The sequence below is a fragment of the Ochotona curzoniae genome, unplaced genomic scaffold (genome assembly GCF_017591425.1).
Source record: "Ochotona curzoniae isolate NIBS_2020 unplaced genomic scaffold, NIBS_Ocur_1.0 contig_605, whole genome shotgun sequence".
Lineage (NCBI taxonomy): Eukaryota > Metazoa > Chordata > Mammalia > Lagomorpha > Ochotonidae > Ochotona > Ochotona curzoniae.
This window is the reverse complement of record NW_024466491.1, coordinates 2,749,799-2,776,635: the sequence shown is the minus strand read 5'-3', so window position 1 is coordinate 2,776,635 and position 26,837 is coordinate 2,749,799. Positions and strand designations below refer to the sequence as shown.

Here is a 26,837-nt window from a genome sequence, read left to right as displayed (position 1 = left end):
CTCTTGCCTTCAAATTCTTGATAAGTAGAGCCACAGCAACAGAATAATCTTCCATCTACTGGAGCGCTCCCCAAATGCCCACCACAGCCAGGCGGGTGCCAGGAGCCAGGAGCCACATCTCCATGTGCCACAGCACCGGTCCAGTCCCCTTCCAGGGACAATCAGGGAGAGTCTCTGTGTGGCTCCAGGAGCCCAACTGCTGGGTCCCGGGGTGGCCAAGACAGACGTCACCGGCTCTGCCCTGTGAATGGCAGCAGAGCTGTTCGGCCGTTAAGGCAGCGTGCAGGTGAGTGCGATAAAGTGCATGGTGCTAGGCTAGATAGGAGCTGGGCGCCCACACGGCGGCAGCTCGGGCGGTGCCAGCGGCAGATAGAATGTCTCCTGGCACGGAATCTCTCCGGAAAGCTGTTAGAGCTCTCTGGCCCAGGAGCTGCGAGCAAAGCTGGAGCCCCCCAGGGCCCGAGATGCACGGAACCTGTGTTCTGAGAAAACTGTCCTGGGCAACAATGATTACCCCGAAAGATAGATACCCTGGAGGGCAGGAGGGGGCGAAGGGCGCAGGGCGTGGTTGTGTGTGCACGCGCAGGGACAAGGGAAGCATTGTTCTTTTATTTTATTTTAGGAGTTTGAGTGATGGGGAAGGTGGGACAGGAAGAATCGAGGAGTTCTCATTGGCTGGTTCTTTCCCTACATTAACCTGGGCTCTGGCCTCGCCCAGTTTTGTCCATTGTAGCCAATCAGGGAGTGAACCAGCAGATGGACCATCACTCTCTTATTCTGCCTTTTAAATTAATAAAGTTTTAAGGGTCCGGTGTGATAGCGTAGTAGCTAAAGTCCTCGCCTTGAATGTACCGGGATCCCATATGGGTGCCAGTTCTAATTCTGGCTGCCCCACTTCCCATCCAGCTCCCTGCCTGTGGCCTGGGAAAGCAGTCGAGGATGGCCCAAAGCCTTGGGACCCTGCACCCGTGTGGGAGACCCGGAAAAGGCTCCTGGCTCCTGGCTTCGGATCAGCTCAGCTCCAGCCTTTGTGGCTGCTTAGGGAGTGAACCAGCAGATGGAAGATCTTCCTCTCTGTCTCCTCCTTTCTGTATATCTCCCTTTCCAATAAAACTAAATAATTTTTTTATTTTTAAGTTTTTGATAAGATTTATTTTATTTTTATTGTGACGTCAGATATATAGAGAGAACGAGAGACAGAGAGGAAGGTCTTCCATCCAATGAGTCAATCCCCAAGTGACTGCAATGGCCGGCACTGCGCTGATCTGAAGCCAGGAGCCAGGAGCCTCTTCTGGGTCTCCCATACAGGTACAGGGTCCTCAAACTTTGGGCCGTCCTCCACTGCTTTCCCAGGCCACAGGCAGGGAGCTGGATGGGAAGTAGAGCAGCCGGGATCAGAACCGGCAGCCCATATGGGATCCCAGAGTGTTCAAGGTGAGGACTTGAGCTGCTAGGTTATGCTGCCGGGTCCAAACATTAAAAAAAAAAAATAAAGTTTTAAAAGGGTGTACTAAGGGTGCTGCTTGCAGCAAAGTACCAAGAGCAGAACCTGGGGACCTGACAACGTGCACTGGTCTCGGGTGTGTGTGTGGGGGAAGGTATGGCCCAAGCTCCCCCCTTTTCTCTCCCCGTTGGACACCCCAACAATGGTGGCAATGGTTCTACAAAGGCTGCGCCGAATGACAATCTGGCGAGTTTTGAGGGGAGTCGCCTTTTATTTCTAGTGAGATTATATCCTTTTTGTTCGCTTCCCTGAGCCCTGTCCTCGGCCCTCCCCACCAGAGCATGGCTGCCCCAGGCCTCAGCATCTCCCCACACCCCCCAACCGTGCTGCACGCGCACCTCACAACATGGCACCTTGGCCTCCCCGACACTGACGACGCCCCACGTCGGAAGCCACCTCCAACGCAGCTTGCAAGGAAGTGAGGCTGATGTGGGTGATGACTTGGGGTCCCACCCTGAGAGAGGCCCCTGACCCCAGAGACAGGAAGGAGGGTGGACAACTGGGGCAAGGGAAGAAGGTTCTAGAAATGGAGTGCAAGGTTGAGACTGGGGTGCCCCAGGACACTGATCCACGTGCTTAAATGAAGCCGTCTCGCCGGCCGCGGCCGTAGTATCTCACCATTAACCTGAGCACAATGTGTGCAAGTCAACATGCACAATTTTTGTTCGAGTTTTTTTTTTTTTTCCCAAGGTTCCAATGATGTGAGGCTGGCGTTGCGGCATAGGAGGAAAAGCGCCCACCTGCGGTGCCAGCTTTCCACAGGGGTACCAGTTCGAGTCCCAGCTGCTCCACTTCCCGTCTAGCTCCCTGCTTGTGGCTTGGGAAGGCAGCTGGGGACCCCCCAAAGCCTGGGGACCCTAAACTCGCGTGGCCCCTGGCTTTGACCTGGCCACTTCGGCCCTTTGGGGAGGGGGAAGACCTAGCCGACGCAAGGTTTCTGTCTCTTTTGTTCTCTCCGTAGTTCTTCCTTTCAAATAACTGTTTAAAAAAACAATATATAGTAAATAAAAAATGCTCACCGCCTTCCCCCTCAGACGCCTGAAGCACAGACAGCGTAGGGTGTGTATTTAACTTTCTGACAGAGAAAGTTCTGTCAGGTGCAACAAATGCGGCTCCCGCACTGTTCAGGGTTTTTCTGGGTCCCCTCAAGTCCAGCCCAGTAGGGTCGGGGACCAGAACCGGACCCACTTCCCAGGGTCGCCGCCTCCAGGACCGGCCGCCATCACCGTCGCCCTCCTCCCCAGCGCGACGGCCAAGGAGAGCGAGTGCGCATGCTCCGACCGCTGTCTCCGCCCCCCCCTTTTTTTTTTCCTCACAGAGGAGGCGTGCTTCTCTGGGCGGGGTGAACACGCGCAGGCGCACACGCGCGGCAGGCCGAGACGAGCTACTGCGCATGCCCGGGGCCCCGCCTCCATCGCTTCGCTCCGGATCGGGCCTGGGACTGGAGCATCTCGCGAGAGACCGGCGCGCGTTCTTGAAGCAGAACCTGCTCCGATCTCGGCCTCCGGGCCTCCGGCTGCAGCGTCCGTGTTGCTCGGGCGTCCCCGATCCGCAGTCCAAGCAGCGGCCTGCAGCGCCGCCTGCCCCCCTTCTCCTTCCCGGGGCTGGTCCACACCACACAAGGCCGCGGCTGCAGCCCCGGGATTGCGTCGGCCGCCCGCCCCCCTCCTCGTCTATGGGCCCCGGGCTGAGGCGGAGCCCCGATGCTGGCCCGGAGGAAGCCGGTCCTGCCGGCGCTCACCATCAATCCCACCATCGCCGAGGGTCCGTCCCCGATCAGCGACGGCGCGTCCGAGTGAGTGCACGGGGGGTCGCAGGAACGGGGAAAGTAGGGAGGGGAGGCGGCCCCCCCCCCCCGAGATCCAGATAAAAGGGATCCCCTGGAGCAAGGGTCCCCCAGACCCGTGTGACCTGACAATGGGGCGAGGGACCGGTGCTGAGGGTCCTTGAGCAAGGGGGTGTCCCTGTGAGGAGTCACCCCGCTCGGGAGCAATGTCGGGGTGACGGGGGGGGTTGGAGGGGTTCTCACTAGAGAAGTGGAGAGGGATCCCCGATTTAGGGAGATAAGAGGCAGGAGACTCCGCAGGGGCACTTGGGTGCGAGGTCCCAGAGTAACAGATTGATGGATGCTGATCCATGCGATCAGGTGCGAAAGGAGCCTGCTGGGCCCCTCCCCCTAAAGCTCAGGGCAGAGTTGAAAGTGGGATGAGGTGGGGGGGCTATAAGATTGAGGTCTTAGGAAGAAGGCCCACCTGCTGAGAGCATCCCCGGGGTGGGACGATGAGGTGCCCTGTATATTGGGGTACCCAGGTGAGGTCCCGCCCCCAGCATCACCTCTCTCCATCTCGGGGGTCCTGGGCAGGGGTCCGTGCTCTGTACTTGTGTGGGCCTGGTTCTGTGGTCTCCCACACTGCGGGGTGACTGGATGACGCTCTGCTATGGAGGTGGCTAGGGCTGGTCCTGGGGACCTGCGCCCCCTTGTTAGCATGCTAGCTTGCAGAGCCAGGGGAGCCCAGGTGGCCAAGGGGGTGTGTCCCTTGGGCCCCAAGGGGCTGGGGGTGGAGTTGCTAATTGCTTTGCTTGCCTGACTTTTCTCACACCTGTCAGAATTCTGGAGCATCCCCCTTGGACCGCCCCCCCAGCTCTCAGGGACAATCTCCCTGGCTGGGTTGCGTGGTGACCCAGGCGGTTACTCAATCCTGGTGTAAGCTGTTCCCTCCTGCAGGGGGGGGGTGGGGGCTGCATACACCTGTCCTGTGTCCCCCCTCACCCCACTACCCTGAAGTGAGACCAGCCAGGGCTTGGTGGTCCCTTTTTCATTGTGGGCGGAGCTTGTTCAGCCCTCGGCTCTGGTGACCATGGGACCAAACCATCAGCCAGTGCCTTTTCCAAGTTCAAGGAGTGTTTGCACCACAGGCATTTCCTAAAGGCCTCGATCTGCTGCCCCACCCCAGGGCGCCAAGGCACCTGCTCCGGTGGAGGCCTCTTCAGCCTTCCTTGTGGGGAGTGTTGATCCAATGCTTCATTTCCAGGGAGACTCCTTGGGTCCTGGGGCCAGGGATGGGGGTGTGGCTTGCAGGCACCTCTCTTTCCTAGCTCCCGAGGTCCTCCCTGTAAGGAAAAAGACCTTGCACTTGATCCCGCCACACTGCACGGCCAGGTGGTCCGTCCTCGCGCCTGGTGTGGCTCGTCCACGCGTTGTATTTGAGAAGCAGGGAGAGAACAGCACAGCCGTTTCCCAGCTGCGAGGCAGGACTCCATGGGGGTCTCCCACGGTGGGAGCCCCCACAGCCCATGGTCCCCCAGCCCCCCCACTGACCGCCGGCTCCCCACAGAGCGAACCTGGTGGACCTGCACAAGAAGCTTGAGGAGCTTGAGTTAGACGAGCAGCAGAGGCGACGTCTGGAGGCCTTCCTCACGCAGAAGGCCAAGGTCGGCGAGCTCAAGGACGATGACTTTGAAAGGATCTCGGAGCTGGGTGCCGGCAATGGCGGCGTGGTCACCAAGGTGCGGCACAGACCCTCAGGGCTTATCATGGCCAGGAAGGTGAGTGGCACCAATAGGGCAGGGCTCCGGGAACCAGGCTGTGCTGCAGGGGTGTGGACAGAGAGAGAGAGAGAGCAGAGAGACAGAGAGCAGTATTAGGGCCTGGTGCCTGCCTTTGCAGGGGCTCCAGGTAGGAGGGCGATGGGGGCAGCTGGTACCCCAACACGTTCTTGGGGAATCACCTTCTTTGGCTCTGAGCAACTTCACCTGATGGGGTGAGACTCCCCCCCCCGCAACACACACACACACACAGAGGGCCACCTGTTCCCCCAGCATCTGATGTGTAAGGATCACTCCCGTCTCCAGAGACTTAGAGCCCAGCGTTTAGACCGACAGCCTGACCAAGATGTCATAGACAAGATTACTCATCCATCCCGCAACCTGGAGATTCCCGCATCCACGATGCGGGCAGGGTCCCCCAGCTTGCTGCCCTGTTCTGGGCTTCAGGGCCTGCCAGTGACCCGCCCCGTGTTTATGTTGGGGATTCGTCCCCTGGAGTGAAGGAGGGTCTCCTGCAGAGGTACAGGGGCCCATGGCGCTGTGACACTGGCCTAAGGGTCGGGAGTAATAGGGGCCACATGCAGGGTGCGGGGAGGGACTCCGTGGTCTGGAACAGTCTGGGGTCACCTTGTAGTCCGGCTGGGAGCTCTCACCTGCCTTGTTAGGCTGAAGGACACAGGAGCTGAAGTGACCCGCGAAGTGTTAGGACACGGTGACCCAATTCCCTCCCCCCACCCCGTGCAAACGCATATGGCGGAGCTGAGCATTCCAGAAGGCGCTGTGCACCCCACGCTGCGTGCACTGTGCCAGGACATGTTTGCCCACGTGTTACAGAGAGGAGACAGAGCAAAAGTTCTTCACTCCACTGGTTCATTCCCCAAGTGGCCACAACGGCTGGAATTGAACCGACCCAAAGCCAGAAGCCAGGAGCCTCTTCCGGGTCTCCCAAGCAGGTGCAGGGTCCCAAGGCTTTGGGCCATCCTAGACTAAAGTCATATGGCCGCCAGTTTGCCGCTTTGGCCTTGTCTGTCAGCAGTGCTGCCAGCTGACCCCCCATTCTCACTGACACAGGGCAGCTCCACGTTCCAGGCTGGGTCAGGGTCAGGCACGGGGCCAGCGTTGCCGTGCACCCAGATGGGCATCATACACCCTCTCTCTTGAGTCCCAGTAAAAGCCACCTCCACATGTGTGGGGTCCCGCTCATCCGCTGGCCACCTGCCTCCCTGCCATTCATCCTTGCCCCGACATCTGGGCAGGCACCCCAATCCCACTGCTGCCTCGTCTTCCACAGGGACCTGTTGCTGGCCGCCGAGCCCCTGTCGGCGTTGTGGGTGTGGTGGTGGGTCGAGCAGGGCCTGGGCTGAGAAGCAGCCTGCAGGGCTGTGCTTGGGGTCGGGGTGGCCTGGGCCCTGACACCTGCCTGTGAGAGTCCTCAAGGTCACGGGCTGGGCCTACTCCCTGCTGCGCCCCCTCCTGCCCGCCTTGCTGCCTCCCCCAACCCCCTGAGCAGCTCCTCACCTCCTCTTCCCTTGGGCATCCCTCTCCCAGGGCTTTCTGGAAACTCCAGCCTCAGGGTCGCCTTCTCCTGCCATCTGCTGGGTACCCGCTTGGTTCTTCGTCCCCCTTCCCACAGGCCGACCTGCCCACCCTCTCTCCCCCTCTCTGCAGCCCACCCCCCACATGTGCAAGCCTCGGGGTGGGGGTGACCAGGAGTAATGCACAGGTCTCATAGCCTGGCGTTCCCCTTCCCCCATCAGCTACCAGTGTGGGGCTGAGTGGCCCTGTCGCTGCCCTGAGCGATGATGCCCTGTGTTTCTGGCCCCAGGGGTGTTGGCTGGACATCTTTGCCCACCTGCTCCGCCCTTGGCCACCCCTGTTGAGCTGTCTCCATGATGGATTCGGCGGCCTCCTTGGCCAGCGTGAACCTGGGTCAGGAGGGTTGGCAAGTTACCCCCAATGGGGAAGCTGCCCGTTCTCTGGGAGTCCCTGGTTTGTGACGCCGCAAATGGACCTTGGTGGGGCTCCTATCAGAACCCAGTGTTCTAGAAGCATCTGTCCACTGTGGGCCTTTTTCAGTAGTACACATCAGTAGGGCTCTAGTCTGGAAGGTTCTAGAACATTCTTCTTCAGAAAGCAGCCCCATCCATGAGCCGTGTCACACACACACACAGCACCCGGGGACTTCCCTTCCTGTCCGTGGAGCCCACGCTCTGTGACCTGATGTGCCTGCGTCTGCCTGAGCGGGCCCTGGCCGGAAGTGTCGCCCTCAGCAGCCAGGCCTCGCCCTCCTCCCCCCGACAGCTGATCCACCTGGAGATCAAGCCGGCCACCCGGAACCAAATCATCCGTGAGCTGCAGGTGCTGCACGAGTGCAACTCGCCCTACATCGTGGGCTTCTACGGGGCCTTCTACAGCGACGGCGAGATCAGTATATGCATGGAGCACATGGTGAGCGCCTGCCCGCGCGTGGACTCCCCACACACAGCCTCTCCCAGCCAGCGACCCACTCAGCCACATGGCCACAACGGCTGCGGCTGGGCCTGGCTGCAGCCAGGAGCCGGGCGCTCCAGTCTGGTCTCCCACAGGGGTGAAGGGGACCCAAGCTTTCTTTTCCTTCCCCCTCCATGTCTTCCCAGGGGCCCTAGCAAGGGGGGGGACTGGATCAGAAGTGGGGTAGCCAGGCCTCCACTCTGACCAGCGCTTGTCTGGAATGTGGAGTCCCATGCAGGGGCGGAGCCCAGGCCCTTGTCTGGTTGCAGACCACCGCCCCCTCGGGTGGATGTGGCCATCCTGGCGAGAGACTGAAGCACTTGGCAGTCAGAAACAGGAGCATAACGAAAGCAGAAGTGGTCAGAGCTGCAGGCCCCCGGGGAGGAGGTCGACCCCCCGAGTGGCCGGTAGCAGGTGGGAGCCAGCCGGCGGTGGGGTGGGGGAACCCTTGCAAAAGCAGGATGCGGTGGCAGCTTGTGAGTGCCGGCCAGCGCCCGCAGCCGTTTTGCAATGCAGACAGGAAGCAAACTTGAGCAGGATCATACACCAGGGTGAGGGGTCTGAGCAAGGCCCCGTGGGAGCCCCCCATTGTCTGCCGCCAGGGGCCAAGGCGCCTGCACCACCTGCTGCGCCAGGGGATTACGGGGGCGGGGCATGCGAAGCCTCAGAGAGGGTTCCATGAACACCAGGATGTGAAGGGCGGGATCAGGCCGGTCGGCTCTGGTGGTCTGCGGCAGGGAAAGTTCTCTAAGACCGTGGTGTCCGTGTGTAGGCGACGGGACCCTTGGGGGAGGCTAAAAGCACGCTCGCTCACTTCTCACGTCACAGCGCTGGATCCTGAGCCCTGGCCCCGGGAGGCATTGGTGCTGGCTCGAGGCCTTACGTCCTTGTCATCTAGGTCAGGGGACCCAGATGGAGCTAGTCTGGGCCAGCCCCAGACATTGCAAGCATGTGGAGAGTGACCCAGGCAGGCCACACTCGGGCCCTGTGGCAGAGGTGCTGCCTGGGGGAGCAACCCGGTTTCCACCCCCTGACCTCCCAACACGGGGCGTGTGGCTATGGGTTCTTCGAGACCCCTGGATGACAGGGGCCCTTGATGGGGGGTGTTACCTCATAGCACACATCTTGGTCTGTGTCATCGATAATGGAATATGTTGTAAGACCGTCCCAGTCTTTACAGAACGTCCTGGGTGGGGACAGGCCCTCGTGTGCGGTGGGGGAGGGGAACTGCTGGGAGCTTCCGGGTTGTTTAGCTATGAGGGAAAGTTCTAGAAGAGAGTTCTCTTTGCCACCTCCTGAGAGGAAATGTGCCTTCTGGAATGTTCTCACACACGCATGCACACATACACACGTGCACGCAGTGAGGCGTCAGACGTGCGATTGGGGTTGCAGCCCAGCTGCAGCAGCGTCCTCCCCCACACCAGGCCACATCCTGTTGCCGTGACTCAGCAGGTCACAGGCCTGGGCGCCGCCTGGGGGGACACTCATGGCACCTCGTGGGCACGCCCTGCAGTACCCAGGCCCCCTGCTTCCTCCCTCGGCCAGCACTTCCTGTGCCTCTGGGGCATATTGACAGAGCCGGACTGGGGACCCTGGGAATGGCCTCTGCAGGACTGTTTGTTTTGTTTTGGTCTTTAGTTATTGGAATATTGATAAGCCATGGGGATCAGAGTAGGTCCCCTGGTCTACTGCCCATTGGGCGCCTACAGCTGATCAGGCCCCCTGGAGCTGCCAAGATCATGAGCCCAAGGGCAGTGCGGCCAGGGCCATACCCACTCCCACAGCTACCATCAGCCTGGAGCTATCAAGGCTGGTCAGGTTCTAGAAGGTTCTGGGCCTTCTTGTCACCACCCCCACACTGCATGGAGCGCTCCCCTGCCCCTGAAGCCATGTTGCTAGTTGTCCCTGGCCTGCTCCGTCAGAGCCCCGCTGTGGCAGCCTCAGCGACCCCGCGTCGCCCCATGCAGCAGGAAGAGAGGGGCAAATGGCCTTGGGAAAATACAGTGGCCACACTGGCGGGTGGCAGGGTGGTGCCCAGCTCGTGTCCTGCTGCGGCCACAGGTTCCCAGCCCTCACGTGCCCTCGTGTCCGCTCCTGCAGGATGGCGGCTCCCTGGACCAGGTGCTGAAGGAGGCCCAGAGGATTCCAGAAGAGATCCTGGGTAAAGTCAGCATTGCGGTGAGTGTGTGCCCCCCTCAGGCTGGCTGCAAGGGCACAGCCACAGCCTCCCCTGCAGGTCCCCCACCCTGGCCGGGGGTGTAGGAGGGCCTCGTCCCCAGTGCCCGGGGGAGGTACCTCAGGCTCCACGGTGTGTTTGAGGGGGGAATCATGCTGGGGTGTTTGTGCATGGGTGTATTCCCATGGGGGACTCGAACAGGGCCTGCAGAAGTAAACTGGAGCAAGTTATATTCTGGGGCCAAGATTTTTTTTTTTTAATCCGTCTGTGAGAAATCTCCAAACAAGCGTGTGGAAAATGTGTGTTACAAGGTATACATACATTTCAAGAAATGAAACTCATCTTTGAATCTCATTCTTTATTGAAAAAAGGTTACTTTTTAAAAAAATATTATTTTCATTGGGAAGGCAGATATACAGAGAGGAGAAGAGACAGAGAGGAAGATCTTCCATCTGCAGGTTCACTCGCCAAGTGACCGCAACAGCCAGAGCTGAGCCAATCCAAAGCCAGGAACCAGGAGCCTCTTCAGGGTCTCCCACACGGGTGCAGGGTCCCAAGGTTTTGGGCCGTCCTCCACTGCTTTCCCAGGCCACAGGCAGGGAGCTGGAGGGAAAGTGGAGCAGCTGAAATTAGAACCAACGCCCATATGGGATCCCCAGGGCATGCAAGGCGAGGACTTTAACCGCTAGGCTACTGCACTGAACACAAGTTTGGTTTTCGATTTGTTGTTTTTTAAGAGGTAGAGAGATAGAATCCAACAATTCGCTCCCCAAACACATCCACAGTGGCAGGGACGGGATCAAGGGCAAAGCCGGGAGCTGGCAACTCAACCCAGGTCTCCCACGCGGGTGGCCAGGAGATGCGGTTACTGTACCATCGCAGCCGCCTCCGAGCCAGCGTTGGCACTGGCAGGACGTGGGAGCCAGACACACGCTCCCCTGCATTTACGCGCTGGGCCCGACACCCGTGTCCCCCCGAGCTCCCAGCTGTGCCGCCTTCCCACGCAGGTCCTCCGGGGTCTGGCGTATCTCCGAGAGAAACACCAAATCATGCATCGAGGTGAGCGGGCCCCCGGAGGCGGGAGGCCAGGCAGTTGTGGGGGGCGCGGGCGGCGCTCACTGTCACCCCCCTCTGCTGGCAGACGTGAAGCCCTCCAACATTCTGGTCAACTCCCGCGGCGAGATTAAGCTGTGCGACTTTGGCGTCAGCGGGCAGCTCATCGACTCCATGGCCAACTCCTTCGTGGGCACGCGTTCCTACATGTCTGTGAGTCCTCGCCTCGCCAGGCCCCTCCCCGGCTTCCAGAAAGTTCTCCAAGGCCGGCCCTTGCCCAGGGTCCACGGCTGCTCGCAGGGTCTGTGTCTGGGCCCTGGGCCTTGGTGGCGGTGAACATGCAGTTGAGGTTGGCCTTCTGCCAGGAACCTGGAATCGGAGTGTGGAGGAGCCAAGCTGGCCGAGGGCATCAGCTCAGTCCAGCCCAGAGCCATTACCCCAAGGCCTCGGCTACAACAGACCTCCCATGCGGGTGCAGGGTCCAAGCCCTGGGCCAACCTCCACTGCCTTCTCAGGCGCTTTCACAGGGAGCTGGATGGGAAGTGGAACAGCCATGACTCGAACTGATACGCCCTGCAGAGGTGTGGCATCTTATGCCATTGTCCCTTAGCTGTTTGGACAGAGCGGTGACCTGGGCCCGTGGGGCTGGCAGGGGAGTGGGCGGCCCTGGCCTGTTCCCCTGTTGGCTCCTGGGTTCCCAACACGCGTCTCCTCCTGCCTCCCGCCAGCCGGAGCGGCTGCAGGGCACCCACTACTCGGTGCAGTCGGATATCTGGAGCATGGGCCTGTCCCTGGTGGAGCTGGCCATCGGCAGGTACCCGGTCCCCCCGCCGGACGCCAAGGAGCTCGAGGCCACGTTCGGCCGGCCCGTGGTGGACGCGGCGGACACAGAGCCTCACAGCACCTCACCGCGCCCACGGCCCCCGGGACGCCCCGCCAGCGGTATGGCTGGGGCACCACGACGCTGTCTCTCCCCCTCCCCCGGAGTGCGAGCTGCACTCAGCCGACCTCAGATGGTCTGCCTGGGACCCAGCTGGCAGCCGCGTGCCTGCTTACTGCACCTGTGCCTGCCAGCTGGAGGGGGTCCGGAGGCTGCAGAGGCTCGGCCGGTCCCCAGGCGAACAGCTGGTCTGTCCCAGGATTGTGTCACAGCGCAGTAAACTGCAAGGCACCTCTCCCCCTCCTCCGGGGGAGGGCCTGTGTCCAAGCCACACCCCTAGACCGGGACTTGGGTCTCCATTTTCTTTCTGTTCTCTGCACTGCTGCCTCGGGTCCCCATGTGGAGGAACCATGCTGAGCAGTGCCCGTTGCCCCATGCCCCAGCCCGGACAGATGCCCAGGCGCGTCCCCGCTGTCAGTACCACCCCCCCCCGTCCCCTGCCTGCTCTGAGTCCCGCACAGCAGCTGCCCTGACCTTAGCCCAGGGGTCTTTGTCCTCAGACCTGGCCCCTTCCCCTCCACGATGGTGGGGACAGAGCCCCAGGCTGTGGCCAGGCGCAAGGGTGGGGAAAGGCACCACGCCACTGTGTCCTGCCAGCCCCCACCCCCAGCTGGGTCCCCGACAGGGGTCAGCCTCTCTTGTCAGCAGCCACACCGCACAAGGTCACATGGCTGTCCTTGCTTGTCACTCCCGCCCCTGCCGGGCGCCAGGCAGCAGGGGCTCAGGACTGGCCCAGCCGGAAGCCACTCTGTGCCAAGCACGTGACAGCTCGCGATGGCCTGTGTCTGCTGGGCTCTTGGGGTGGGGGGCAATTCTCGTTTTGGGGGTTTGGTTTGCTTTTCTGAGTTCTTGCGTTTGCCTTGAGGTTTCTCCCTAAGGGAGTACCTGCCCACCCTGTGCCTAGACTGAGCTGTGCTGGACCCAGCTGGGCAAGGCTGGTCCCCACGGGCTCCCTCCAGCCTTGACTTCGGCAGCACCACAGCAGTCTCTCCCACTGTGCAGGTCACGGGGTGGACAGCCGGCCAGCCATGGCCATCTTTGAACTACTGGACTACATTGTGAATGAGGTGCGTGCACGCATGCTCGCGTCACAGCAAGGAGCCCCCCACCGCCCCGTTTGTGGGTTTGCCGGGCAGGTGCCTCCCGCACCCACCCCTGCCCGGGATTCTCCCTGTAGGCCCTTCTCCCCTTAAGCGCTGGGTCCTGGGGTTTCCATATGTGGGGGCTCCTGTAGGAGTGATCTGTTCCCCCCCCCAGGGGTTGGGCTGACCCTGCAGCAGGGTACAGGATGGGGATGGGTCTCTGCTGGTGGGCTCCCCGTCTCTGCAGTCCTCTCCCTGTAGCAGGTGGCCAGCAGCTCTGTCTGGGGCTTCCCACCTGGCGGCATCCCTGGCTGGCCTCCCCTTCATCTCCAGGGCTCCTGGGGCCAGGGGCAGAGAAATTGGGTGCCCGCACTAAGCATGGGGCATCGATGGTGTGACCAAGACACAGCAGGTGGAGCTGCACCTGTGTCATGACGGGGCATTGCACTCCACCCTTGAGTGGGAGAGGCACCCTGGCCCCGTGCCTCAGTTGCTGCTTCCTGGGTCACCACAACCCAGAAAACGCAGGTGTTGGAGGCCGGTGAGAGGTGATTCAGAACCTCTTGCTCCCAGAGGAGCGGTCTCGCAGGAAGGATAGGGGGTTCCGCCAGCTGACACCCCCATGTCTGCCCCCTCCACAGCCACCTCCCAAGCTGCCCAGCAGCGTGTTCACCGCCGACTTCCAGGAGTTTGTAAATAAATGGTAAGACTCACGCTGTGCCCACCCCGGGAAACCAGTTCCCAGGAATTCTGTGGGGTGCTGAGGAATGGAGGGACTGGGGCGGGGAAGAGGAGCCAGGGCTCCATGTGACTTGCAGCCTCAGCTGTGGTGGGGGAAGGCAGTGCGGGCGGACCCTCACAGGCCCTGGGCAGGTAGGTGTGAGCTCCTGACTCCACGGGGGGCTCTGAGCACCACTTCCCTTGAGCCATTGGCCGTACCTGCAGCTCGGCTTCGTAAATGGGCAGTTTGCCTGTCCAGCTGCTGGGGGGTCAGTCTGGTAAGGGTGGGGACCTCCCTCCGCGTCCTCTGTCCCGGGGCGTAAGGGATGATTCTGGCCCACTGACCACCTGCCCTGTTTCCGCAGCCTCATCAAGAACCCTGCGGAACGAGCAGACCTCAAGATGCTCATGGTGAGGGGCCCTGGGAAGGAGGGGTCCTGGCCAGGGCGTCTGAGTTCCCTGTTGGCTGGGCTGTGGGACCCTCCCATCAGCTTCCTTCAGGAGCTGAGTGGCAGATCTGGCGGGAGGGAGTCAGGTGCAGCCCTGCCCTTGATCCTGGGCCCTGCCCCACCTGCGCCCTCCCTCCCCTGGCTAGCCAGTGAGGGACAAGGGGGCACATCACACGCTGAGGGAACCTGCACCACTCCTGGGTCTCAGACAGCAGTCTGTCCTTGCTGAGTGCAGCTTCGGCAGAGGGAGCCGGGACCTGCGTGGGCCTCCTGCAGCCTGGATACCCCCACAATCTGCTCCCACCCGGCCCACCCAGCCCGCCTAGGCTGGAACCTGCCAACGCTCTGTGTGTGATGTAGTGGCCGTGACAGTCCCATCACAGGGAAGGGTCCATGGAACCCAGGGGAGAGCCCAGGACCCACCCTCCCCTGCAAGTTGAGCGGGGCCTGCCCAAGGCTGGCTTCAGCTGCATCCGGGTCCCCAGCGGGTGGTGACACGTTGTCCCTTTGCAGAACCACGCCTTCATCAAGCGGTCCGAGGTAGAGGAAGTGGACTTTGCTGGCTGGCTCTGCGAGACCCTGCGGCTGAAGCAACCCAGCACGCCCACGCACTCGGCCGTGTGACCGCCCCCTGGACCTTGGTTTCCTCTGCGCCCAGGCCCTGCAGCAGGCCCCGGGGAGGGGGGCGCTGCTCGCTGCCTCTGGGACCTGCCTCCTTGGGGTTCACCAACAACGGAACCTGCAAACAAATGCAAACTGAGCCCACGTGCTGCTTGTTGGGGGCTGCGGCACCCTCTCATGCCAGGTCCTGTCAAGAGGAGAATGCCCAGGGTCTCTGTGCTGTGGGCGCCTGCTGGTGGGGAGAAGCCCCTCGCCACCAATCAGAGCCCACTGCCCAGGCTCGTGCTGGCCAACCTTGAACTTCGCAGCTGGGGACAAAGGGGGCCAGTAGCCCCTCCTCTGGGCCCAGCTGTCACTCCGGGCCCAGGCCTGGACACCACAGGGCCGAGGCCACAAAGAGGAAACCCAAGGCCATGTTGGGGTGGGGGGTCCCAGGCCGACATCTGGGCTTGGGGACAAGAATGGGCAGCCACTCCCCCAGCCTCGCACCTTGGGGTGTGACCAGGAAGTGCCCCCTCCCCTGTCACACCACACAACGTCCGTGCAGTGGTGATTGTGGGCCAGGGTCCCTGCCGCGTGTGCTGTTTTGTGGCTTTCCCCAAAACAACTCAGCACCTCACGCCAGGCCTGAGAGAAACCGTGGGCTTTTCTTCCCCGTTCCCTTCAGAGCTGGCGCTTCCTAGAAACAGAACTCCCACAAACTTCTAGACTGTTCTGCAGGTTCCAGGCTTCTCTAATCTGCCCACCCTCCCCAATGCATTGGGAACACTGCCAGGCTAAGCCACCTAGTAATCCAAGACCCCTGTTTGTTTGTTTTATTTTTAAGATTGATTTTTATTTTATTAGAAAGTCAGATTTACAAAGAAAAGGAGAGACAGAAAGATCTTCCGTCCGCTGGTTCACTCCCCAAGTGTCCACAATGGCCAGAGTTGAGCTGATCCAAAAACAGGAGCCGGGAGCTTCCTCTGGGTCTCCCACACAGGTGCAGGGTCCCAAGGCTTTGGGCCGTCCTCCACTGCTTTCCCAGGCCACAGGCAGGGGCTGTCAGGATTAGAACCGGCGCCCATATGGGATCCCGGTGCTTACAAGGCAACAATTTAGCTATTAGGCCATCTTTCTGGGCCTGACGCCCTGATTTGTAGTTCAGGCTGACGCCCCCTCTCCATGTAAGACCCAAGTGCCCTGTGCTATCCAGGGCATAGGTACCACTGGACAGTCCCCTCCTCCAGGACCTGTGGGCGCCTTGAGCACCCTGCCTATTCCCTATATCAAACCCATGGAGATCACCCACCAGGCAATGGCACGGCATACACACCCCAACCCCTCTGCTAGGCACTGCAAGTCAGAACACCCACCCCTGCCCATAGGACCATCAGAGGTGCCAGTGGCCAGCAGTGGACTTCAGTATGGTCCAGGTTTTCTTGGCTCCTGTCGCCCAGGTACTTCCCTGGCAGCTGAGAACTCGACCTCCTCATGGGTGGGTGTCCCCATGGAGCTGGAGCTTGGGACACCCAACTCGGAGGGCCTACTCCAGGAGGCCACGGTGAGCGGTTCTCAGAGAATGCAGGCTGCAGCTGGCTTCAGAGGGACCACTCCAGGGCGGAGGCACATCCTCACGGACGCCCCAGAGCTGCAGACTCGGCCTCCCATTTCCCCAAGCCAGAGCTCCCGGGCAACCCCCACCCCCAGTTCCCACAATATCAAGGAGGAAGCAGGGAGCCAGGAACTCCATCCGGGTCTCCTGCCTGGGCACCAGGTACTGGAGCCATTCCTGTTGTCACCCAGGGCGCCTCCTGGCAGGAAAACTGAGGGAGGCAGCGGGACTTGAAATGGGCACACGCAGGGTGCTGACAGAGCTGCAGTAAGAGCTCTCAGTGGGTCTTGTAAATACTTTTGTGCTGGGGGGAGGGGGGCCTGCATTGTGGCACAGCGGGTTAAGCTGCAGTGTGAGTATGCCGTTCCTGTGAGTCCTGGCTGCTCCAGCTTCCTGCTCAAGCAGCTGGGTTCCCTGTATTGCACAGGCTGGCTCCTGGCTTTGGCCTTGGTGGCCATCTGGGGAGTGACCCAGCAGATGGAGGCTCACACAGACCCCAAAGCCAAGGTTGACCCTGTGCACTGCAGATCAGAGCCCTGTCTGCTGGCATCGAGCCCACCGGGTCGCCAAGGACATTTCACGCTCCGGGAGGTGGGGGCTCCTATCTAGGGACATCTGGTAGGCTGCTCCTGCCTTGCAGTGGGTGGAGGCCTTGGGATACCGCTCCCCACCCTGCCAGGCAGGCCCCACCCCAAAGATGGATCAGGCCTTAATGCCACGGCAGGGAAGGGAGGGCAGGGGCCGCACAGAACCTTCTAGAAAGGTTGGCCAGCCCAGAGCCTTGGATGACCTGGAGTAGGAGGCGCGTGACCATTGGAAAGCCGGGGGAGTGGGGTGTGCAGGGGGGGGTGGCCAGAGGAAGCCATGACCAAGTTTCCCAGAAAGCAGGGTCTGTGGGGAGCCTGGGTGAGGAAGGGGCAGGGCCTGGGCTCAAAACGAAACCAGCAGGCGCCTCCCCCTCCTTCCGTTTCTGTCCGGTTCTGCACGTCCCTCCTGCTGCCCGCCCAGCCCCACCGCTGACCAGGTGCTGCGCGGCGTCCCGCAGGCTGCACCAGCCGGGGCCACTGGCCAAGCAGGCTGCACAGAGAGAGGCCTGCACCGAAAGGCCCCCGGGGGGTGGGGTGGGGGACCGCCCCCAGAGGTGCACCTGGGTGAGGGCGGGGGCCGCCACCCTGCCACTGCCCGGCCCCGCCCCACACCCGTGACTCAGCAGCACTGGCCCCATGGCAGCCCCAGGGGCTGCTGCTGCAGTGGCAGGCCCACCCACCCGGCCCTGGCCCTGCTCCCCCTTGGGCCATGACCTTGGGGAAAGCCCAATCCCTTCAGACTCCCAGTCATCCTGCAACCCCATTACAATGGCTGGCTGGCTGGCCTGGCCAGGCCCCACCCCTGGGAGACCAGGTGGCCTCTGGCCCGGTCACCAGGGCCCTCTGAACGGTGTGGTCAGTCGTTGGGGTACCCACCCCACCCCTGCAGCAGAGGGCGGCTTCCAGCGCCACAGCCTGCATGGGTCAGGTCAGAGTCCCAGTGGTAAAGCTACAACTGTCACCAGTGCACTTGTTCAGGTGGTCTCATCACCCCGTTGTTGGTCATCAACAGCCTCAGAAGACGCATCCCATAAGGCTCCTGGTCCCTGGGCTCCCGGTGGGACATGCTGCTTGGTCCCTCTGGGTCCCCCCGCCCCACCACCACCACCACGCACACACATCAGGAGGAGGAAGGTTCTGGAAGGTGACAGGTGCGAGGGCTAGGCTGAACAGACGGGAAAGGAGGCGCTATCTCTCAGGAAGAGGGGCACTTCTTTGCACTGGCCGTTCTCTGTTCTAGAAAGTTCTTCCTCCCCACCTCCAATTCCCGCTGACCTTTCCAGGCTCTGGATAAAGCACATTTTACCTCAGGCCAAGGTGCTGTGCTCATCAGCCCCCGTGCCAGCTGGTCTGTGAGTCTTAGGGCTTAAAACTGTGGTTTTTCTTTAAAAAAAAAAAAAAGAAAAGAAAAAATTGGGCCCGGAACGATGGCCTAGTGGCTTAAGTCTTCGCCTTGAAAGTGCCAGGATCCCATATGAGCACCGGTTCTAATCCCGGCCGCCCTGCTTCCCATCCAGCTCCCTGCCTGTGGCCTGGGAAAGCAGTGGAGGATGGCTCAAAGCCTTGGGACCCTGCATGCGCGTGGGAGACCTGGAGGAAGCTCCTGGCTCCTGGCTTTGGATTGGCACAGTTCTGGACGGAAGATCTTTCTATCTCTCCTTTTCTCTGTATAGCTGACTTTACAATAAAAATAAATGAATCTTTAAAAAAGAAAAGAAAAAATTATTATTACCGGAAAGGCAGATTTACAGAGAGAAGGAGAGATAGAAAAATATTCCATCGACTGGGGAACTCCCCAAGTGGCCGCAACAGCCAGAGTTGAGCTGATCCGGAAACAGGAGCTTCCAGGTCTCCCACGCGGGTGCAGGGTCCCAAGGCCTTGGGCCGTCCTCCACTGCTTTCCCAGGCCACAGGCAGGGAGCTGGGTGGGAAGTGGAGCTGCCAGGACAGGAAGGCCACCAAAGCGGACTCCATTACTTGCAGGTGGAGTAGCAGCCTGCTAAATCCTTATGCTGGCCTCTGGCCATGGGTTCTTAAATGTCACACCCCAGAAAAACCGAGAAAAACTTGACTGCCTGCAGGGATGACCCACCAGGAAAATATTTGCAAATCATAGCGCATAAAGGCCTGGGAGCTACCCCATCGAAAGAGTTGTTCCAAGGCAATGAGAAAAGTGTCTGGAGGACTTGGGTGGCCAGTCAGCCCTTTGGAGCAAGATGCTGGACCCCCCTGGCTGTGGAGTATGCCTCCCCCACAGTTCCAGGGAACATGGGAAGATGATGGGGGACCCTGAATCCCTGGTCTAAAGGTGCTGGGATTTGGTCCTGGGAGGCTAAACACCCCTCGGTGCCAGGAATCCACACTTGGCCTGGACTGGCCAGGGTCAAGGGGAGGAGCCCAGGGTGGGCGTCAAGGGGCTGGAGGTTGAGAGCAGGAAGTAGCTCCCTCCTTCCCACGCCCAGGGCCCAGGGCGAGGGGGCAGGGGGGGGGGTGCCCTGTGAAACAGGAGCCAGCCCCAGAACAGAGGGAGGCCCCCCCCTCCCCCTACCAGCACTGCTGCTGGCTGGTCCCCTCATTAAAGGGGCGTGGTGGACGGTTTCCCTTCGGGGCCTCAATGTCTCCACCGCCCAGTCTCTTTGCCCCTGGTCCCCAAGCCAGACCCAAAGGGAGGGGAGAGGCTCCTTATGGGCCGAGCAGTTAGAGCCCCTGGCTGGTGGAGGGGTGAGGGGCTGCACTTAGAGCCCCTGGCTGGTGGAGGGGTGAGGGGCTGCCACACACCTCAGGGACCCAGTTCTTCCCGGGAGGAACACCATGCAGCCAGGAACAGGGGTGAGGCCGTACCACGCCCCTCACAACCCCCACAGAGGGACTCTGCTCCCCAGGCCCAGAGCTGCCCAAAGCCACACACACACACACACACACACACACACACACACACACACACACACACACACACACACACACACACACACACACACACACGGCGTGGGCTCCGCGGACAGGAAACACTCAGCACAGCAGAGGAAGGGGATCTGCAGGGGCCAGGCCTGGAGGAGGGGGTGGAGCTGCTCTGCTCTGTGTGTGTGTGTGTGTGTGTGTGTGTACAAGGAATGTTCTGGAATGTGGCAGAGGCGGCCATTGCGCAACCTGTGGGACAAACCACTCCACTGCACACCTTTGCACAGGTGAACTGGGCAGGATGTCGGTTAAATCCCCAGGGGAGGCAGCCAGACCTCCAGTTGGCTCACCACCCCGCAGCCCCCAGGTCAGAGTGCCTGGGTTCGAGTCCCGGCTCTGGCTGCTGACTCCTGTTCCTTGCTCAGGCACACCCTGGCGGGGCGGGGTCCTCCTGTCCACTCCCCGAGAAGAACCAGACGGAATTGTGGGCTTCTGGCTTCAGCCTGGCCCAGCCCTCCCTGGCTGTTGAGGGCACTGGGGGAGGGTGACACAGTGCATGAAGGTTTCTGCCTTTATATTAACGCGGTAACTCAGCAGGTGAAGTCCTTTCCTTGCATGTGCCAGGATCCCATATAGGCGCCGATTCATGTCCTGGCAGCCCTGCTTCCCATGCAGCTCCCTGCCTGTGGCCTGGGAAAGCAGTGGAGGACGGCCCAAAGCCTTGGGACCCTGAACGCGCGTGGGAGATCTGGAAGAGGCTCCTGGTTCCTGGCTTCGGATCGGCTCAGCTCTGGCCATGGCTCCTGACAAGGGATCTGCTTACCCCTGGCAGTTGAGGCCACTTGGGGATGGAACACCTTCCTCTCTGTCTCTCCTCCTCCTATCTGACTTTCCAATCAAAAAATAAAATTAAAGAATAAAGGTACAATAATTAAGAAAACTTTTTTTTTTAAATAACACTTTTTTCAAACACCTGTTTCTGCACTGGCCACTCCCTCCACCAGCGTTCTCCTGCCATCCCAGGGGACCAAAGCGCTGTGTGCACGCAGGCGAGCAGATCCCCTCGGGTTTGAGGGGCGCAGGTGTGTCCCCCCACCCTTCCCAGGGGGGCTGGAAGGTGGGGGCGGAGAGCGAGCCACGCCCATAGCCAGACCGGCAGGTGTGTGTGCGCCAGGCTCCTTGCTCCCAGCTGGAACCCAGGGGTGCCCTGGAATCCGGGGGGTGCGCCAGCCGCCGCCAGCCAGGGCGGCATGAGGGGGGTGGCGATGAGGTCCTGGGGCCTCCTCGTCCTTCCTGGTTGTTTATGGGCCAAGGGTCTCCAGGCAGGCCAACATCCTGTTCCGCCAGGGACCTCGCCCCGCCTGTCCCGTGGGGACATCGTGGGCGTGGTGACTGCGCACAAGGAGCCCTTCCATGTCCCCGCACCCCGGGGAGCTGCGCACTGCCAGGGGTGCCGGTGGCGCGGGGTGGGCCGCGGCACCCACACAGTCAGAGCCCTCCTCCCCAATTCCCCGGGCCCGGCTGCTTCCTCCGCCAAGGTCACAGGCAGAGTGAACTTGACCTTGGCCCACCCACCTCCCACTCCCTCCCGGAGGGTGGAGCCGGCAGGTGGAGGGGGGCGCCCTGGCCAGGGAGGGAGGGAGGGAGGTGGCCCTGCACCTGCCGTGCCTGCGGCCGCCTCGCCGGCTCCGGGGCCCCGTGTGGAGGTTCTCCCGGTGTCCCGAAAACGAAACCAACAAAGTGAAACGGAAGCTCCAGCCCCGGGGAGGGCGGCCCTGGAAGCCGGGGCTGCAGGGGAGCCCAGGCCCACGTGGCAGTGGCCAGCTGGGCCCCCAAGGGAGGAGCCGGGCTGAAAACTGTGGTAAATTATTATTGTTATTATTATTTTGAGCCAGGACCCCAGTGGTCTGGCCACTAAGCCAGGTTCTCCCCTTCCTCCTCTTCCTCCTCTTCCCCCACCCCGGAGAACCCACAGGCAGGGGGGACACGAAGATTGCCCTGCACCCGGGCCCCACCACCTCTGGACAGATGGAGGTGCGGCTGCCTGGGCCCTGGAGGGCCCGTGCAAGGCGGGAGGGGTGGGCCAGGGTCTCCAGGCCTGGCTTTCCATTTTTGCAGCACCCATGGAGGGGACACACACGCAGACAGACAGGCAGGGCTGGTGGCAGACCCAGGCTGACTGGCACTGGCTTTTTCTCTGGGGTGGTGCCGTCCTGGGCACGGCAGGGCGTGGAGCACTGCCTGTGGCCTCCACCCACCGCACCCCCGAGTCGTGACAGTCCTACATGTCCCTAGACCCTAGCAGGTGTCAGCTGGAGGAGCGGCAGCCATGAGAGTGGAAATGAGGGGCATGGGTGGGTCAGGGGGAGCGCTCAGAGACAGTGAGGGGGCCTGCCCTGGAAGAAACAGGATGTTTCCGGTGGAACAAACCCATTGCTCAGATGGGAAGACAGCTGTGGAACCTCATGATGGGTCCCCACGCTTCCACCTTCTGGAATCAGTAATTAGTGGCTTTTTTGCACACCTCCTTCCCTGCCTCCCCCAACTTTTTTCGGGATGAGGGGGGGTTCAGGGGTGCGAAACCAGCCAGCCTGGCTGGGAGGGGCTTCCACATGCATGGGAGAGCTGCTGGAGGTGACCCCAGAGAATTCTGGAAGCTCAAGCTAGCTTGCCTTTGTGTGTGTGTGAATTATTTATTCACAAAGAGAAAATGAGAAAGAGTTATTTCATCTGCTGGTTCCTTCCCCAGACACCTGCCACAGCCAGGGTCTGGGCCAGGCCGAAGCCAGGGGCTTCTTCAGGTCTCCCACATGGGGTGACAGGGCCCCAAGTCCTGGGGTAGCTACCACCTGCTCCTTCCAGAGTGCACATGAGCAGGGAGCTGGGATTGGAAGAGGGGGTGCAGGCCTGCAGCTGATGTACCCCACTCTAGGGTCCAGGCATCACACCACAGCACCCACACACACCCACGATTCTCTAATTTTCCTTCAAATCCATTATAACATCTTAGTGGCTTCCTCGACAGTTAAAATATTTAATAAAGTTGTTGATATGTATCCAGTTTTTTTTTTTAAAGATTTACTTATTTTTATTGAAAAGTCAGATATAGAGAGAGGAAGATCCGTCTGCTGGATCACTCCCCAAGTTACTGCAATGGTCAAAGCTGAGCTGATCCAAAAACCAGGAGCCAGGAGCTCCATTCTGGTCTCCCCTGTGGATACAGGACTCGAGGACTAGGTCCATCGCCCTCTGCTCCCCAGGGCATTAGCAGGGAGCTGGATCACAAGCGGAGGTGCTGGGGCCTGGGGCGCTGGTACCCACAGCTTCATGTAATCTATGGAGCTGTGTCCCTGGCCCCTGAGTTGTACTTTTGTCTGGTGAAGAAATGGCGGTTCTCTCGGCTGGGCTGTCCTGGCTAAGTGAGTGGAATGGCTGTGTGGCCTCTTAGGTTGACCAACAGCTGACCGGAATGTTCTAGTCTTGTCGTGGGGGCTTCCTCAAGCTCCATAACTCCCTGAGTTCTAGAATCTTCCTGGATCCCTCCCCGTCCGTGTCAGACCGGAGCTGAGCTGAGCTGGTCTGAAAGCAGGAGCCAGGAGCCTCTTCCAGGTCTCCCACGCGGGTGCAGGGTCCCATGGCTTTGGGCCGTCCTCCACTGCTTTCCCAGGCCTCAAGCTGGATGGGAAGTGGAGCCACCAGGGTATGAACTGGGGCCCACACGGGAAGCAGGACTCATAGTGTACCACAATACTAGGGCCCACACAGCACCCTTTATTTAAAATGTGCAAACTTGGTAACCTCTTATAAGAAAAGGGTTGTTGAAGCCATCTGCATGATCTTATTCCAGAATATTCCATCAGCCCTTGTTGGTCGCACCCCAGTCCCTGATAACCACGTGGCCACTTCCTGGCCCCGTGGATTCTCCTATTCTAGATGTTTCCTGCCTGGCGAGCCCACACTGCGTGGCTCCTGAATGAGATGTCCCAGGATACTCGACATACTGCAGCCCCTTTGGGTCAGCACCTCTGTCCAGTTCCTGGCCATGTAGTATTCCACTGTGTGCATCCGGTGAGCGCCGGCCATCTTTGTCACGTCCCCCCTGTAAAAGCTAACACATCCATCCTGACCCGTGTGCAGGGTGTCCCCACCCTCTTTCTGCTCCCCATCCCGGAGGGAGGCAACTGCGGCCACGTGGCTTCCCCAAGCGGCTGCACCCGAGGGTCCCTCCTGACCATCCCCGCCACCGAGGGCCACCCTGGGCTGCCCATCTGCTGTCCACCTCGCCAGCTGCCCCCTTCCCCACAGGCACCTGCTGTGGTTTAAAGGTGCACTGTCCCCCCACCCCTCCTCCAGGGAGACCCGCAGTCTCTTCCTGTAGTAGTTTGTACACACGTAAGTATTTAAATACTTGAGCCGTTTTTAGCCGCCTGAGGGTATTTCTGCAATCCAGGCGGCTCAGATGCCTCAGAGACCAGACCCTCCACTGACGCCCTGTTGCCAAATACCTTTTCCCTAGTTCTGTTTTTCTTTCACTTTCTAGAGCTCTCCTTGGAGCTCCAGATAGCTTGATGGTGTGTGGGTAGGGTAGGGGCGGGCGTTGGACATGGCTGTTAGTGTGGGGGCTCACCACCTGACACCAGGGACTTCTGGGGTCTGCTCCGGACCCCATAGGTGCTGGGAGAGGCAGCTGTATTAGCTCATGTCCCTTGGGGCCGTGTACCTCCGTGCAAATGCTCGCTCGGCTTTGGCCTGGTCTGGTCTTAACCTTTCTGACCATTTAGGGAGTGAACCAGCAGACGGAGGACTTTCTAACTGTGCCTTTCAAAAATTAATAACAAATGTTTTAAAAAATAAACATGCATCATGACTTCTGGGGTATATGAAAATATTAATGTAAACGTTATTAACAATATCATATATTAATAATAAATACATAGCAACATAGGATATGAATATATAAAATTCTTTTAAAGTTTTGATTGGAAAGACAGATTTACAGAAAAATGATACAGATCTTCCATCCACTGGTTCAATCCCCAAGTGGTCACAACCACTGTAGCTGAGCTGATATGAAGTCAGATCCAGGAGCCTCTTCCGGGTCTCCCACACGGGTGCAGGGTCCCAAGGCTCTGGGCCGTCCTCCACTGCTTTCCCAGGTCACAAGCAGGGAGCTGGATGGGAAGTGGAGCTGCTGGGATTAGAACCAGTGCCCATATGGGATCCCAGTGCATGCAAGGCAAGGATTTGAGCCACTAGGCCATCTTGTTGCATCCAATAACAATTAAAAAAAAAATTAATGTGCATGACTTCTGGGGCAGGACCCTAACACTATGCATAAAAACATTTATATTGGTGGTTTTCAATAATATTATATTGATATGTTAAATATTAACATAAACACATAAATATTAATATTAATTAATGGTTGATGCCCCACGTTACCCCAATGGCTGGTGCTGAGCTGATCTGAAGCCAGGAGTTTCTTCCGGGTCTCCCACGCAGGTGCCGAGTCCCAAGGCTTTGGGCCGTCCTCCACTGCTTTCCCAGGCCACAGGCAGGGAGCTGGATGGGAAGCGGGGTTGCTGGGATTAGAACTTGGGTCATTATGGAATGTCTGCACTGCAGGTGGAGGCTTAGCTGCTCTGCCTCAGCCCCCTGCGCCCCCTCCCTCACTGTGTGTGGGGGTTGGCGGAATAAGGGTGTTCATGGTCCAGGGAGGTACCATTCTTGATGCAACTCCCGGTTGGCACCTGCAAGGCGCTGAAGAAAGATGAACTCATTTCCCAGGCTCCCCGCAGACCCACGGCCCCTCCTCCCTCCCTTCCCACCTAATTGGAGGAGGGGGGCGTTCAGGCTGTGGCTTCCCCTCTGGGCACCTCCCTCCCCACATCCCCTTAAAATTATAATCACAGAGGCCGATTCAACCTGTTTCGGAGTTGAGAGGTATTTAGTGGAGCAGTGAGAGGGGGGCCCCCCCAAATTGCCTGTCTCAGGCCAGGGCTTGTCTTTGAAGTCGGGGCAGCCGGGGCGGGGGGGGGGGCGAACACTGAACCCCTGTTCTCCATCATCCCCGGACCCCCAGAGGCTCGTGGCCCTGGGTTGATCCTAAGAATTAATCAATCATCAATAAACAGAAGGATCATGGACACACCCGGGTAGTGCATCAAGTGCTCAGGATTAGACCAGGAGAGGCGGGGAGCTCCGCACCCCGCGCGCGCGCACCCAGGCCAGCTGCGGGGTGCCACCCGCAGTCCCTCTCCAATCCCGCGTGCAGCAGGCGGCTGGCCCCGGCCGGGTCTGGCTGTGTTGTCACCGCGCGTCCCCTCCGCCCCTCCCCCGTCCCCTGCCGGACCTCTCCCACGACCGGGGAGGAGGAAGTGGGCGAAATGGACCGGGGTGGGGGAGAAAGAAAGCAAGCAAAAAAAAAAAAAAAAAAAGTTGGGGGGAATCAGCACCTCCTGACTCCCCCGCGTCCCCACACTCCCTATCCGCCCAAGCGTTGCGGGAGCGCCCCGCAAACCCCAGGCATTTCGGGGGGGACCACCCCTTCACCAATAACACCTCATCCTGCTACCGAGGGGGACACTGGGGTGGGGTGCCCTGATCCTGCCCGGCGTGTGTGTGGGGGCGCAGCACTTGGGCGAGCTGGGAAAACCGCCGCCCTGCCCTGCCCGCCCCCTCGCCAACCCCTTCCCCCGCGGGCGGCGGCGGCGGAGGCGCCTCCTTTATATAATCGCGGGAAGGGCAGGTTGGCGATTGCATTGGGAACCCTGAGCGCCCAACCCCAAGCCCTGGACATCCCCCCCAACTGCCCAGGAGATGGGCTCCTGCCTCCACACCGGGTGCACTTGCGCGGCCGGGTAAACTGAGGCCAGCGCTCGGCAGATCAGATTCCTGGTCTTGGAGAGGGACTTGGGTGCGGTGTGTGTGTGTGTAAAGAGGGGTCCCCAGGCTCACACGCAGAGCCCCCCACCAACGCACACCAGCCCTCGCAGCCCGGGCTCGCCGTGCGCCCCGCGCGCTCCCCGCCTCCGTCACCCTGCCCCGCCCCGGGGGCGGCGGGGGCAAAGCCCGCGCGCACCCCCCTCCTCCTCCTCCTCCTCCTCCTCCCGGACGCCCCAGCCCTGCACCCCGCCCCAGCGCAGCCGAGGCTGGGGGCCTGTTTATCTGCAGGCCC

At 60.4% G+C, this 26,837-nt stretch overlaps 1 protein-coding gene across 1 annotated transcript; it reads left to right on the top strand.

Annotated features, from left to right (window-relative positions):
* The first annotated feature begins 2,956 nt into the window (after positions 1–2,956).
* MAP2K2 (mitogen-activated protein kinase kinase 2) lies at positions 2,957–14,710 on the top strand. The gene is made up of 11 exons (XM_040990627.1): positions 2,957–3,299; positions 4,840–5,050; positions 7,352–7,498; positions 9,641–9,718; positions 10,724–10,775; positions 10,858–10,982; positions 11,498–11,711; positions 12,712–12,776; positions 13,433–13,494; positions 13,877–13,922; positions 14,474–14,710. Exons 1-11 carry the CDS (start codon positions 3,208–3,210, stop codon positions 14,582–14,584), a joined length of 1,203 nt encoding a protein of 400 aa, XP_040846561.1. The 5' UTR covers positions 2,957–3,207; the 3' UTR covers positions 14,585–14,710.
* Positions 14,711–26,837: the final 12,127 nt, after the last annotated feature.